The 14636-nt window shown below is 44.2% G+C and overlaps 1 protein-coding gene across 2 annotated transcripts in view; it reads right to left on the reverse strand.

Annotated features, from left to right (window-relative positions):
- MRPS24 (mitochondrial ribosomal protein S24) overlaps positions 1-10819 on the reverse strand; it is a 28802-nt gene extending 17983 nt beyond the window's left edge. Inside the window, exons 1-3 of one of the 2 annotated variants that reach the window (XR_004539924.1) lie at positions 10591-10819; positions 7132-7200; positions 222-333 (exon numbers count right to left, since the gene is read on the reverse strand). Coding sequence is in view for 1 of the 2 variants with exons in the window: in XM_033949294.1 (XP_033805185.1) it covers positions 222-333; positions 7132-7200; positions 10591-10629 (220 nt within the window). In the remaining variant the exon portion in view is untranslated. The remainder of the gene's footprint in view (positions 1-221; positions 334-7131; positions 7201-10590) is intronic. The other variant, XM_033949294.1, reaches the window with a different exon arrangement.
- Positions 10820-14636: the final 3817 nt, after the last annotated feature.

Genomic DNA, 14636 nt, shown 5'->3' on the forward strand with positions numbered 1-14636 from the left:
TGAGGTTTCCCATACAGATTCAAATGAATGAATACCCCTAGTCTACCATAAGTTAAGTAGTGTGTGACATCTGTCAATATACAATTGCTATTATATTAAGCCTTTGAAGAGTTCTCTTTGTTCAACCCTGTTCACAGCAGCCTGAATACACAATGAGAGATGCCGATACAGATCCTATTTATGGCATGGCGCCGACATGAATATACACAATGAGTACTAACTGGTGTGCAGGGACAGCCAGCCTTTCTTGTGAGCAATGTGATGGGGAGGGTGAGCTTCCTCATAAGTCACAGGTTTGTCTCCTTTCCCGACTCGCACCCGAGCAGCTCTGTTCTGTAAAAAGCACAGGAAAGGTAGGTTACAATACTGAGAATCCTGGACAAATGAAGGAAATGTAATCACTTATCTGACAGTGAATAAATTCATTCTGATTTATTTTGAAAATTTTTGATTGAGAATCAAATAACTATTAATTTAATAGATGTTTCATATCTGGTTATGTTAATTCCCAATATATGCCTGGCTGTTTATTCCTTATTGTGATCTGTGCTAAACATTTTTGGGTAATGAGATATCTATTTCATTCTGGTTTGATTCAGGGGCTACTTTGTTTCTATAATAAGAGGCTATTCGAGGGGGGGGGGTTGGTATACTTAATGGTCAGCGTCAGACCACTTACTTCTGGAATTTACCATATTCTGGAAAGGGATATTAATAACCAACCCCCCCCCTCCGAATAGCCTCTTATTATAGAAACAAAGTAGCCCCTGAATCAAACCAGAATGAAACAGATAACTCATTACTATCCCTTCCCATCCTTGACCAAGATTTCCTGGACCATTGGAAAACAATCAAATGAATAATGAAAATTAATGAACAATGAAAATGAACAAATTCTAAACAAACTAGCCCCACTCAAATGCAGCAAAAGAATCCAAAGATTATCAGAGAAGTAGTTCAACTCAGCACTTATGTCCCTAAAAAGAGCTTGCTGACAAGCCGAGCGCTACTGGTGTAAACTAGTGCCTGATTCATCAATTCATTCTGCAAAAAAACTGGACTCACCGATTGAGAGAGATTGCAGCCACAAGGCTAGACTACTCCGGGCCATCGACACCCAGAGCAGTCGAACAGGGAACAGATCCCTCTGCAGGCTACCATACGACATCAGAGCATCCTGCTGCGGGCGCAAATGGACCCTGGCCCATGGGACTGCGAGTGCTGCCACCATGGCTCCCAGAACCAGGAGACACTGCCAGGCCAGCCATGAAATTCCAGACAACTTGCCGGAGATGCCTCTGATGCAAAACGGGCAAGAACACCTGGTTCCGACTCATGTGAAAGAGCACCCCTAGCAACTCATCAAAAAGTCAATCACCCAGCTCAGGCAGAGAAGCAGCTAAACTACTGGGTGAACAACCTGACACCCCTCAGGTGCAGACAGGGTTTGTAGTATCCACTCAGGCAGATATTGGAGAACCAAAACTCCCAGGGTATGCAGACATATCACCATCACCATGATGAAGGTCCAGGGTGCTGTTCTTCACTCTCAAGGGCAGCGACACAAACTGAGAATGGTACCACAAAACGACAAACCTCAGGTATTTCCTGCTGACCGGAAAAAGAAGAATATGGAGATATGCCTTTGACAGATCCAAGGAGCCAAAACTTCCCCAGAGCCACAGAGGCGATCACCGAAAGCACAGATTCCAGCCGGAAGCAGGGCACTCTCAGGGCCACATTAATCCCCTTGAGATCCAAGATCGGCCTCCAATCGTCTGCGGAAGCATACTGAGTATTTGTCAGAGCTCGAGCCTCACTTTGGAATGGGCCCCATGGCCACAATGGTCAGCAATCTGCGAACTATAGCCTCCCGCCAAGCTGCATTCTCTGAACTTCCTGCGAGGGAATCCAAAAAAGAATCCACCAGAGAACAAAGAAATCCTAGCCTGTAGCCAACCCAAAGGACCCCCAGGACCCAACAGTCTGAGGGATGGCCTGCCAGTCTACCAGGAATGCTGAGAGCTGCACCCTGATCCAGGAAAGGGCAGGCGTTCAAAATGTGGCATTGCAGGTCCCACTGGACAGCCCCTAGGGGACTGCTAATGCTGAAAACCTCTGAACTATATGTCAGCATAGCTATTGCTAGCATTCAGCATTTTCAGTTGACATAACTAATGTCAGCGAAGGCCTATGGGAAATTATATCAATCTGACTTTGGCATGTGAATGCAGATAGACCCTGAGTGTAGGCAGACTGTTTCATATGGCCCGAAAAGACGGTGTTAAATAGCCCTGATTGAATCATGATTAGCTAAAAGGTGTTAATGTCTGATTAAGAGGGTGCTTAGGACAATGGGTCCAGGTGCACAGATAACTAAAGTTAATCAGAAACTATTGTCAGAGGCATACTGGAAATTACATTTGACCATAGCCTATTCTTCGGCTGTCTAACACAAGTTTACTAAGAAGGGGGAGATTTAACTTTTATTGAAGCTCAATAGTTTTCTATATTCAGAATAGGATTCCAAGCTATAAAAGCCTCCTCTCTGCAACACACAGCCTCCTCTCTCTTTCTCTGTCTATCCTTCTCTTTATCTATGGAACACGAAGCTTGGACCATCACCCCATCCCCCTTTTCTCTCTCTCTGCCTTTCCCTGGAACTTCAGGCTTCTATGTCTCTCTTTTCCTCTGAACTCTGTAAGGCAGGGAAACTGTGATGCTCTCTCATTAATTGTAATGCTTATAAATATTGCTTTTCTGTAAGCCTATTTCTATAATATATTCTTTATGTAATCACTTCTGGCTGTGCCTTTTTGATTCTACTTCCTGGTGAATCTTTAGTGAGAGAACTGAACCTGGGACCTGGCGTGTGTAAGGGCGCCTCTCACGTAACCCCTACCACCTAATATTGTGGGGGCCACACTAACAAACCTTACACCATAGTCTAGAAAACTGGGAGGAAGACTGGCCAACGGAGGCCCCAGAGAACCAACGGGAACGTTGGAAGGCCCAAAAAAGAAGGCTGCTTCAATCCCCTTGAGGCCCAGGATCTGCGGATAGGTAAAGACCAGGGCCAGCAGGCCTGCACATCAGCCATGAGGTCAGCCAGACCTTTGCCAAACTAAAAGTGTTTCTGGAAGGGCAACTCGCTCAGTACGAGGCACTGCAAAAAGGCAAAAAGCATAGAAAAGACTAACAGGAAATTCAGGACAGGATCATGGCGGACAAAGGAGGCCACCACTGCCTTAATTCCAGCATCCATCGAATCAAACAGGTGCTGGAGAATTAAATCCACGATGTGATCTTGAACCTCCTGCAGGACCCCTCCACCCCAGCACTGGGGAGAGAAGGGCGTGTGGTAACCTGTGCCTCCGAGGACTGCACATTTGAGGAACCAAGGCACTGGTTAAAAGCATCCGTCATAGTGCGGAGCTAAAACATGGCCCTAACACATGCTATGGGGCCTTTAAACACCTTCCAAATATCTGTGAAAATTGGAACTAGGTCTGGATAAACAAAATGGCGGAGTTCAGCCTTGGAGCACTCAGAAAGAACATTCTGCAGAGACAGACCACCCATTCTCCAACTTCAACTCCTAAAGGGGCTCAGGGAGCAAACCACCAACTGCGTGGGCTTGAAAAAAATCTGCAGATAGTAGATCTATACCCTCCCCCAAGATCCAGGGCTTCACCCAGATCCAGGTCCTGGAGATCTGCAAGGACTGCAACATCTCAAGCCTGTTTGTGAAATCCGAGGCAGAAGCAGGGCATCCGGGACAAGCATGGACACAGCTGCCATACACACAGGGACCACAGTGAGGGGGCAGGAGAGGAAATCCATGCTCTGAGAAAGAAGAACGCCCCCCCCCCCTGACAAAGTCGCCTGTGTAAGGATAGCTGACATAAATGTCTGATCCAAAGAAGCCTGGTACAGCCTAGCAGAAAATTTTGGGAGAACTTCATCATCCGGGCCAGGAGCCGCCTCTGGGAGGACTAGACAGAGTATGTCGCCAAAGCATGCTTGCATTTCCCCAGAGCACCAACTGCACATTCCACAGGCCTTCCCAGCATCAAACTTTCAGGCGCTTAGTCAAAGACAGTGGCAGGACCTCCTTCAGGGGCTGAGGGTACTGGGGCTGACTCAATTTTTGCCTCTCCTCTCCCCCCCCCTCCACAGTACACATGGAACACGGCAGCACACTCAACCGCCATCCACCATAGCCGGGACACGAGCCCACCAAATCCTGCCCTGGGGAATCCATTTGGATGGTTTACTTGCAAAAATGAAGCTTGCAGAGTCTAAAAATAACTTTTTAAAAAGAGCATGAAAATCCAAGATGGCTGCTGCAGGTGCCGATTTTAAAATAAAATCGGCCAGAAAAAGCATAGGAACCCTTAGAAAATGGCAATTTTGGGATTTTAGGGGTGCTGAGGGCTAAGGCATATGGGAAAAACACCCAAAACCCCTAATTAAAGAACCCCAAAATCACTGATTCAGGCTATCAGTTTTTTACTCACCGAGCCATGTGCTGCCTGGAACTACTTAGAAAGAAGCCAAAACTGCTTACAGGGAGATCCTCTGCCTCTAAAGCTGAACTTCTGACTGTTAACACCAATAGCCAGGAACCTCTGCCGGAGGGACGCAGTTGGCTCCGATCCCGTGCGCATCTCCACGGAGCTACACCCAAAAACTAAAGTCGAAGTAAGGAAGAAGTAGGGAATTACAGGCTGGTAAGTCTGACTTCGGTGGTAAGCAAATTAATGGAAACGATCTGGAAACTGGAACAACGAGTGAGGTGATTAAATTTGCAGATGACACTAAACTGTTCAAAGTTGTTAAAACGCATGCAGATTGTGAAACATTGGAGGCAGACCTTAGGAAATTGGAAGACTGGGAGTTCAAGTGGCAGATGAAATTTAATGTGGACAAATGCAAAGTGATGCATATTGGGAAGAATAACCAAATCAGTTACCGGATGCTAGGATCCACCTTGGGGGTTAGCGCCCAAGAAAGGTATCTGGGTTTCATTGTAGACAATACGATGAAACCTTCCGCCCAATGTGCAGTGGCGGCCAAAAAAGCAAACAAGATGCTAGGAATTATTTAAAAAGCTAAGAGGTTAATGAGACTAAGAATGTTATAATGCCTCTATCGCTCCGTGGTGCGGCATCATCTGGAGTATTGCATTCAATTCTGGTCTCCTTATCTCAAGAAAGATATAGCAGCATTAGAAAAGGTTCAAAGAAGAGTGGCCAAGATGATAAAGGGGATGGAACTCCTCTCGTATGAGGAAAGAGTAAAATGTTTAGGACTGTTCAGCTTAGAAAAGAGACAGCTGAGAGTAGATATGATTGAAGTCTACAAAATCCTGAGTGGAGTAGAACGGGTATAAGTGGATCGATTTTTCACTCCATCAAAAATTTAAAAGACTAGGAGACACTCCATGAAACTGCAGGGAAATACTTTTAAAACCAAGACGAGGAAATATTTTTTCACTCAGAGAATAGTTAAGCTCTGAAACGTATTGCCAGAGGTTGTGGTAAAAGCGGATAGTGTAGCTGGTTTTAAGAAAGTGTTGGACAAATTCCTGGAGGAAAAGTTCATAGTCTGTTATTAAGACATTGGAGAAGCCTCTGCTTGCCCTGGATCGGTAGCATGGAATGTTGCTTCTCTTTGGGTTTTGGTCAGGTACTAGTGACCTGGATTGGTCACCATGAGAATGGGCTACTGGGCTTGATGGACCATTGGTCTGACCCAGTAACACTATTCTTATGTTCTTAACTGCCCGAATCTCTATGGTGAGCTCAATCTCTGGCAGTGTTCAAATCCAAGATAAAAGGCCACCTCTTCAAGGCTGCTTTCAACTCCTAACTCCTCTCACCTTGGTTTCTGCTTCCCCAGCCCTTTATGTCATGTTTTTCCGTCCAAGTTAGACTTTCAGCACTATAGAAGTGATAAATAGTAGTAGTAGTAAGGACACAGAGGGGAGATACTGGATAGGACAGACAGAAAATGAATGGTGGGCACTGTGAGAGAAGAAATGCCAAATGGACAAGAGACCCTGAAAAAGAATTAGGAAAAACCAGAAAATAAAGAGAAATATGGGAAAGAAAGCAAATGAAAAAATAAAGTGTTCACACAACAAAGTTAAAAAAGGGCATTTTATTCTGATTTTATTAATTTGAATTGGTCAGCTTTGGCAAATGTGCATCTCTGATACCTTGTATTTCAGTTTCTAGTTTTGCTGTACATACAGAGTCCGACTTCTTGAGGTTTCCACTTTAGTTTTGCCTTTATATTTCTGTTACTGACTTCTGGTTCCCTTCCCAACCCCATCTCCATGGGCGAGACAGTGTTATAGAGGCCCATCTTAATTATTACATCTGGAGCCAATTCATTCCAAGCTTCACTACTGGGTTTGACCAGGTACTTCTTGACAGGTCCATAACTAATTATTAGCCAGACAGATAGGTATGTATCTGAATTTAATAAAACTAACAACTTTATTTTTATATACTACAATACCAAAACAGTTCTAAGCAGTTAACAATAAGAAATGAATTGACAGCCAGCAAAACACAGGCAATAAAAAAAAGAAAAATTTGAAAATTACAATTATGAGGTAATAAATTTGTCAAATAGGTAGGTCTTTAGAGATTTTCTAAAGGATTGGTAGGAAAAGGCTTTTAATACCATTTCACTTAACCAAGCATTCATTTTACCAGTTTGGAATGAGAATGTTCTATCAATAAATCTCTTATAAAGACAACCTTTCAACGATCTGCAAGTGAGCAACATAGAAAGGATTTTCCTACTAGTATCTCCCTGTCACTTCTAAATGACCTGGACTGACCGCTGGTCCAGTGGTCCTTGCAGAAAGAGCCAGCATCTCCCCTTTGCTATGAGCTGGTGGTTCAATTAATGACAACACTCACTCTTCTACATAGTTTGGCCAGCAAGTGCAAAGAGTAAACTTATAGTCACCAAGGCATCTGTGATTTTTCCATAATCAGCAGACAATATTACTGCTTGCCCTGTGTATACTTGACAAACTGCAAAGCCCCTATCAAAGTAGTTAAATAGAACAGGCTCCAATGTACATAATATAAACAATATCTGCAGGATTACCTTGAAACAAATGGATGTGGTCTGAATGTTCCGACTCCCGACAAAAAGCCTTGAAATGTTCTGTAAAGCCTAAAAAGAATGTACCCAAACAAACAGATATGAAAATGGAATTGTTAAAAACCATCCCCCTCAATATGCAGACTCCTTAAGCATCCTATATCTAAAACCAAGATTTAAGATATTTTCCATAGTCATAAAATTATAAACTGTGCACTGATTCAGCGGTACCAATGAATGCTGAAATGCTGACCTACTTAAGTAATTACTCTAAAGATGAAGTTCTGTGTTTTGTTAAAGAGAGATTAGGTTCTTACCTAGCTAATATCTTTCTAGTAGATAGGTGTGTCATTCTGGACCAATGGGTAATCCCCCCCATGCTAGTGAGTTCATGCAGCCATCCATCTTTTCAATCCCTCCTCCCTCACCAGAGTGCTCTGTTGCCCTCTTCAGTTTGTACCAAAGCAGGCAATGCCCTATAGAAACACATGCGAAGGAGAGGTATGGGGAAACTCCTTGAACCACAACTCTGTTCTGCGCTGAAATTATAACAAACAATACCACTGAACAATCAAAACATTGAAAAAAATCATACCTAACAGAAACATTTATGGAGCTCAAATATTACTCCAATGTGTTATAGCAATAGATTATTTTTCACACCCTTAAGGTCTGACATCCAGATATAGTCAGATTCCTAAAGGGGGCACTAACGGCCTCTTTTACAAAGCCGCACTAGCGGCTGCATCGCAGCAACAGCCCCGAAGCCCTTTAAATCTCTATGGGCTTCGGGGCTGCTAGCGCAGCTTTGTAAAAGAGCCCGTAAGGCTTAGGCCACTGGTAAAACAACCGTTTTCATTGTGGAACTTTCACATGGTTTTGCCAGGCCTTTGTCAGGTTCCGTATGAGCCTGACACCAGAGAATCCACCTTTGGGGGAACAAAGAGTTGGATAAATGCAGCATACATCAGACAGAGCTTAGTCATAGCCTTGGCCACCCACAGTGGCCCTTCCGGCATCTCCCAATGATCTGTAAGCATCTCCATGATGTCTGAATATGTTGGTAAATAGGAATACAGTACAGAAAAAGGGATCCAAATACATCAGTCAGTAACATCCACAAAGAAGTGTACACGCCAACAGAACTGGGACAAATAATTCTTTATTGGAAAAGACCCAACACTGCCAGCGTTTCAGCTCTTGGCCTTCCTCGGGGGTCTTCTCTTTAGTCAAATTATTTCTTATTTAAAAATGATGATTGTCCCAATATATCAAACTGTCTTAACGGTTTGATATATTGGGACAATCATCATCTTTAAGAAATAATTTGACTGACAACTAAAGATAAGACCCCTGAGGCAGGCCAAGAGCCGAAACATTGGCAGTGTCGGGTATTTTCCAATAAAGAATTATTTGTTCCGGTTCTGTTGGCGTGTACACATCTTTGTGGGTGTTGCAAAATAGGAAGACTGCGGTTTAGTAACTCCACTTCCCATAGAAAGAAAAATATAGGCACAACTTAAATATATTTTTAATTTAAAAAAAAAAAAAGAGGGAAAAGCCTCAAAACCCCATCAGAAGTTAACTCTCAGCTCTCTGGCTAGACAGGGTAGTTACTTCATAACCTTAAAAAAAACCCTCCTTATATCAGAATACTGTACATTTAAAGTCTAGTGATTAACATTTATACTTCATTTTTGTTTTCATTTTTAATATTCAAATATACATTTCAAAAATTGTTTCACTTCAGATTTTGGAGTAAAACCATTTTTTAAAATTGTATGCTGAATACTGACAGAAATTAAAAAGAGGGTCATTCCATATCAAGTGGACCAATATTGAAAACCAGCCAAAGTAGGCAAAAAAATTCACGAATGAAAATTTTTGGCACAGTTTGGATCCATACTGCTGCTGGTAGGTAAGTCAGCTGAGGGTACAACTTTACCAGAAGCTGACCTGTAGTAATGGAAGCACGTTCGCAAAAGATTTCAAGCTTGGCACAGAAACGTGCCCCAAGGTGTTGTACCAAAGTGCAAAATTTCAGACTCCTAGGTAGTTTCCTTCTGCTGCAGTGCAATGAATGGAAAAAATGGTGTTACAATTAGTACTATTATGGGGGTGGGATTTGGGGTGGAGATTGGGTGGAAAGGGGCGGGGTCTGGCCCAGAACTTAGCCCAGTATTCTTCAACTGCATTACAGTCAAACCTCGGTTTGCGAGTGTTTTGCAAGACGAGCAAAACATTCCTGCAAATCGTGCCTCGCAAACCGAGCGTTCGTTGACTCGATTTGCAAATGTGTCCCCCCCCCCGCGATCCGGCATCCCCTCCCCCGCTCCCCCCAAACAGCATCCCTTACCCCGATTTGGCACCGGCACCAGCACCAACGCACAGGACATGCCAGTGCCTGAAGATCCTCCCTCTTGGCTGGGCCTTGAGCATCTGCGCATGCTCAAGGCCTTCTGGTCTCGCTCTCTCCGAGAATCTCGGGGGGGGGGGGGGTGAAAGGCCAGTTCTCAGGGGGGGGGGTATGGAGCAGCGCCGGTGGCCTCGGAGGAGGGGGGAACGAATCAAGCGAGTTCCCATTCATTCCTATGGGGAAACTCGCTTTGATATACGAGCAATTTGATTTATGAGCATACTTCTGGAACAAATTATGCTCGTAAACCAAGGTTCCACTGGTATTTTATTTCCGCAGGTCCATAGGTGTCAAAAGGTTGAAGAACAATGTTATAGACTGTTTAAATGTACTTTTGATTTAAAGAGGGGTGTTTAAGCTTATAAAGTAACTACCCTCTGTAGCCAGAGAGCTGAGTTTGGTTCTGACGTGTTTCTGAGGCATTCCCCCCTCCTCCCCCCGCTTAATTGAAAATTCGTTGTGAATCAGCATTTTTCTTTCTGTGGGAAGGGGAGAGTTGAAGAAATACTCGCGGGGGGAGGGTTGCGATGCCGGTTAGAGTGAGGGGAAGGGATGATGGAGCAGCGCCGGTAGCCTCGGGGGGGGGGGGGGGGGTTGGTGGAACGTGGAACGAATTGTTCAAGTTTCCATTATCTTCTATGGGGAAAGTTGCTTTGATATACGAGTGTTTTGGTTTAAGAGAATGCTTCTGGAACGAATTATGCTCTTAAACCAAGGTACCACTGTATACGCCTCAGGCTAGAACGCTTTAAACACTGTATCCATGACATCATATTTATCTTGCCTGTTTAGATTGTAAGCTCTTTCGAGCAGGGACTTTCTTACTCTTTGTGACAATGCAACGCTGCGTGCGTCTCGTGGCGCTATAGAAATGATTAATAGTACGGGAGTGGTAGGTAGTATGCAATGAAATAAAGTAGCTTCCAACGGGACTCCTAAGCGAAAAACGAGTACTGTATTCTAAAAGTGCAAGAATTCCACAAAGCCTCAGTAGATAACCTTCTTTTCCACCAGTCCCCCTCCTCTTTCTGGATTTCTTCCCCTACCTGCTGCCGTACTCTCCCACCACACCAGAGAGCCGCCATCTTTGGAATATCCCACTGTGACGCTGGAGGGGAAGGAGTGCGAACGTATCTGCGAAACGTTGAGAATTTTTAATTTGAAGATCCCTGGTTGCATCAGTTTAACTACATTTTTTTTGTTTTCTACAAGTACAATAATGTGCTCCTTCTTGCTCTGTTACTTTCATTTGTCAATCTCCCTCCACCCCACATTTACAGTTGGTTCAGTTCACAGACCTAAGGAAAAGGCAAGAAGAGCTGAACCAATTGTTTTCGGGTGGGAGAAGCCCGTCTTGTATTTTTTCTGACAAGAAAATACCAAACTTTTTTATGTGAAACATAATGGACGTCCCTGATAACAGATCGTTAATTGCGTATAGTAGTTAGTAAAAATAATCCTAGTAGTAATAGTCTAAAATAAATGTAAGCTTTTATTCCTGCAATACCCAGGTCACCATAAAGAGGCCAATATAGTTTTAATTATTCACCAAACTACATGTAAGGAGCTGTACGTAATTCCGGTGCCCCTGTGCATAGAGCAAATCAATCCCAAGTTAACCAGTTGTATTAGTCATAATAGGGCTGGTCACTTGCCATAGAGCCCTGCAGTCTATATCTATTTGTTTGATAGAACTACACAGTTTAATGAGGCATTTCATGCCCATTAAGACAGGAATACTTTTTTTCCCCTCTAAACTGCAAAAGTGCACCAGAAATGTTTGGGGTTTTTTTGTTGTTGTTGGGGTGTTTTTTTGGGTTTTTTTTTGAGGATTTAGTTATTGTAAGTAATGCTAATTACTAGAACTCAGGACAGACTCGGTGGAGCAGAAACATTATTTTATTAGTTGCTCTTGCAAGAGAATGTCTGTGAAAAACAATAAACAGCTCACAAGGATACTCTGGAAAGTCTTTGGATAAAGTAGACAATAATTTATTTTCTCTCTGGCCAGACAGGGTATCCAAATGCTAAAATAGCAAAGTAGGCATACAGAGCTTAATGCAATTATCCATTATATAGTTAATCCACAAATTTCTTAGTCCCTCCTGCCTGCATGCTCATTGGTTAGAGCAGTAACAGTTCACAACCTATCAAATGTCTACCTCTATACTTCCATTTTCTACGCCCCTGCTTATTTCTCCCATTACTCTCATTCCAACCCCCAACCCTATTTCCCATATTTGGTTATTCACATACACTTCCTTCTATCACAGTGGTCTCAAACTCGCTGCCTGGGGACCACATGCAGCCCACCAGGTACTATTTTGAGGCCCTCGGTATGTTTATCATAATTACAAAAGTAAAATAAAAGTTTCTTGATCATATGTCTCTTTAGCTATAAGTTACAATATTATTATTAAGACTTAGCCAAAAGGAAAGATTTATAAACTATAAAGAGTTTTACCTCATGCAAAACTGTCATTTCTTTAATAAGACATTAACTATTTTTTTTCTGAGGCCCTCCAAGTACCTACAAATCCAAAATGTGGCCTTGTATAGGGTTTCAGTTTGAGACCACTGGGCTATCACGTGTCCATCCCTTCAACTACATTCTTATGTGCTTATCCTACATGCAGAATCCTTCAAAAGGTTATTGTCCATTATACTGTAAATGCTGAGATAGCATGTTCTAGAGCAGTGTTTCTTAACCTGCGATATGCGTACCCTAGGGGGTACGCCGGCTAACCGTCGCCCGGGATCTCTCCCTGCCAGCTGCCGCCGATACACTACATCTGCCCGCCACCATCCGCGACAGCTCCATTCAATCATCCCCCTACTGCAACTACAGGCAAGGAAGGGCCAGGTGCGTGCAGCAATTGCATGCCGCCGGCCCACAAACCTTTCCCCTGACATCAATTCTGACGCTGCTTAGCTGGCCTGGACATTCTCTCCGACGTCAGAATAGATGTCAGGGGGAAGGCTTGTGGGCCGGTGGCATGCAATCGCTGCACGTGCCTGGCCTTTCCTTGCCTGGAGTTGCGGTGGCGGGGGATGATTGAATGGAGCTGTCGGGCGATGGGGAGCAGGCAGGCTTTGGCGTGGATTGGCTTCGGGGTGTGGGGGAGGAAGGGTTGGGACAAAGGCTGGAAGGAAGTGAGGGGCTCTCTTCTTTGAAATTTTTCTAATATCGCAACATCTTTTTTTGAGATACGGTAATCAGAATGGAATGCAATACTCAAGGTGAGGTCATACCATGGAGTGATACAAAGACATTACATTCTTAGTCTTATTTTCCATCCCTTTTCTAATAATCCCTAGCATTTTGTTTGCTGTTTTGGCCGCCGCTTCACATTGGATGGACGGTTTCTTCATATTATCTATAATGACACAGATCTTTTTCTTGGGCGCTGACCCCCAAGATGAACCCTAGCATCTGTTATTAGAGAGGGATGACAGAAGGAGAAATGGGCATGAGGCTGGTGGGCAGTGGTGAAAAATACTGCACATAATCTGGGGGATGAGAGAGAAAGAAAAGTTGGACTTCTGGAGGTCACAGTGAGTACAGGCTGAATCAGCAATTTTGGAGTCTATAAAAGGGTTTTTTGGCTGGTTTCCCTGCATGCCCTACCCCTCCCCACCTCTAAAATCCCAAAATAGCCATTTTCTGCGGGTTGCTGTATTTTTCCCAGGCTCTTTTTCTTCAAAATAGGCACCTGTGGTGGCCATCTTGGATTTTTCTCAATTTGAATTTAAGTATATTTTTCATACTTCCAAGCTTCATTTTTGCAAGAAAACTTCCATAGATGGCCTCCCCAGAACAGAATGGATTCATGCCTCATTTGTGGTGGATGGCTGTCAGATGCGCAGCCATGTTCCAAGTGTGCTGCAGCCCATGAGGGGTGCAAGGCTTGCCCTGATTCTGTGCCTTCGACTTCCACAGAGGGTCTTCTAGCACCTTTTGCACTCTCATGAAAATGGCGTCAGGGTCCCTGGGGGAGCACGCTGGATACGTTTCGGCAAAATACAAGCACGTCTCTGGTGAGAAACCCTCCAAACAGTCCAAACCTAATGCGCAGAAGTTTGCTCCCGCCGCGGAGTATGGATTTCCCCCAGAATTCATGAATATAAGAACATAAGAATTGCCGCTGCTGGGTCAGACCAGTGGTCCATCTTGCCCAGCAGTCCACTCCTGCAACAGCCCCTAAGTCAAGGACCTGAGCCCTAACTGAGTCTAGCCTTACCTGCGTACATTCTGATCTAGCAGGAACTTGTCTAACTTTGTCTTGAATCCCTGGAGGGCGTTTTCCCCTATGACAGCCTCTGGAAGAGCGTTCCAGTTTTCCATAACTCTCTGGGTGAAAAAGAACTTCCTTACGTTTGTACGGAATCTATATCCTTTTAACTTTAGAGAGTGCCCTCTCGTTCTCCCCACCTTGGAGAGGGTGAACAATCTGTCTTTATCTACTAAGTCTGTTCCCTTCATTATCTTGAATGTTTCTATGCTTTATCAGGCATACTTAGTTAAAACTCTCTGCCTGTTTCCCTTCCACGAACTCTAGCGTCAGTCACAGGGACCCCTGCCACACATGACCAAGGTCTTTTCTCTTGTCCTCCTTCAGGGGTGCTGGCAGGTAAGCCAGCTGTGCCCGCGGTTGCACTGGACACTTTTTCTATACCTCTGCTTTTGCCGAGAGGCACTGCGGTGATCGCAGATGTGGCAAACTTGGCGGATCTCCAGGATCTGGATCGGTGCAGAGCCACAGATTTGGGGGACAATTCCACTGTGCACTGATTTTTCAAGCATGCGCACCTTGTTGATTTGATCTTGGAATCTCTTCAGGAATTGAAGCTGCAATCTAAGCAGCCTGTCAGTGCATAATGTTTGCTCATGAGTGACCAGAGGCCACAATCCGTCTCTTTCCTGATCATCCTGATCTAACGTGACTATTTATTTTTTTCATCAAAACGGGACATCTATTCTTGGTCCCGAAACCGCCCTGCACACACCCTCTCGCTTGTTTAGATATCTGGAGGCAGTCCCCTTAGGAAGAAAGAATGAGGACCCAAGATGGCAGCGGTGTGCTATGCTGGT

The sequence above is a fragment of the Geotrypetes seraphini genome, chromosome 6, assembly GCF_902459505.1.
Source record: "Geotrypetes seraphini chromosome 6, aGeoSer1.1, whole genome shotgun sequence".
NCBI classification, from domain to species: domain Eukaryota; kingdom Metazoa; phylum Chordata; class Amphibia; order Gymnophiona; family Dermophiidae; genus Geotrypetes; species Geotrypetes seraphini.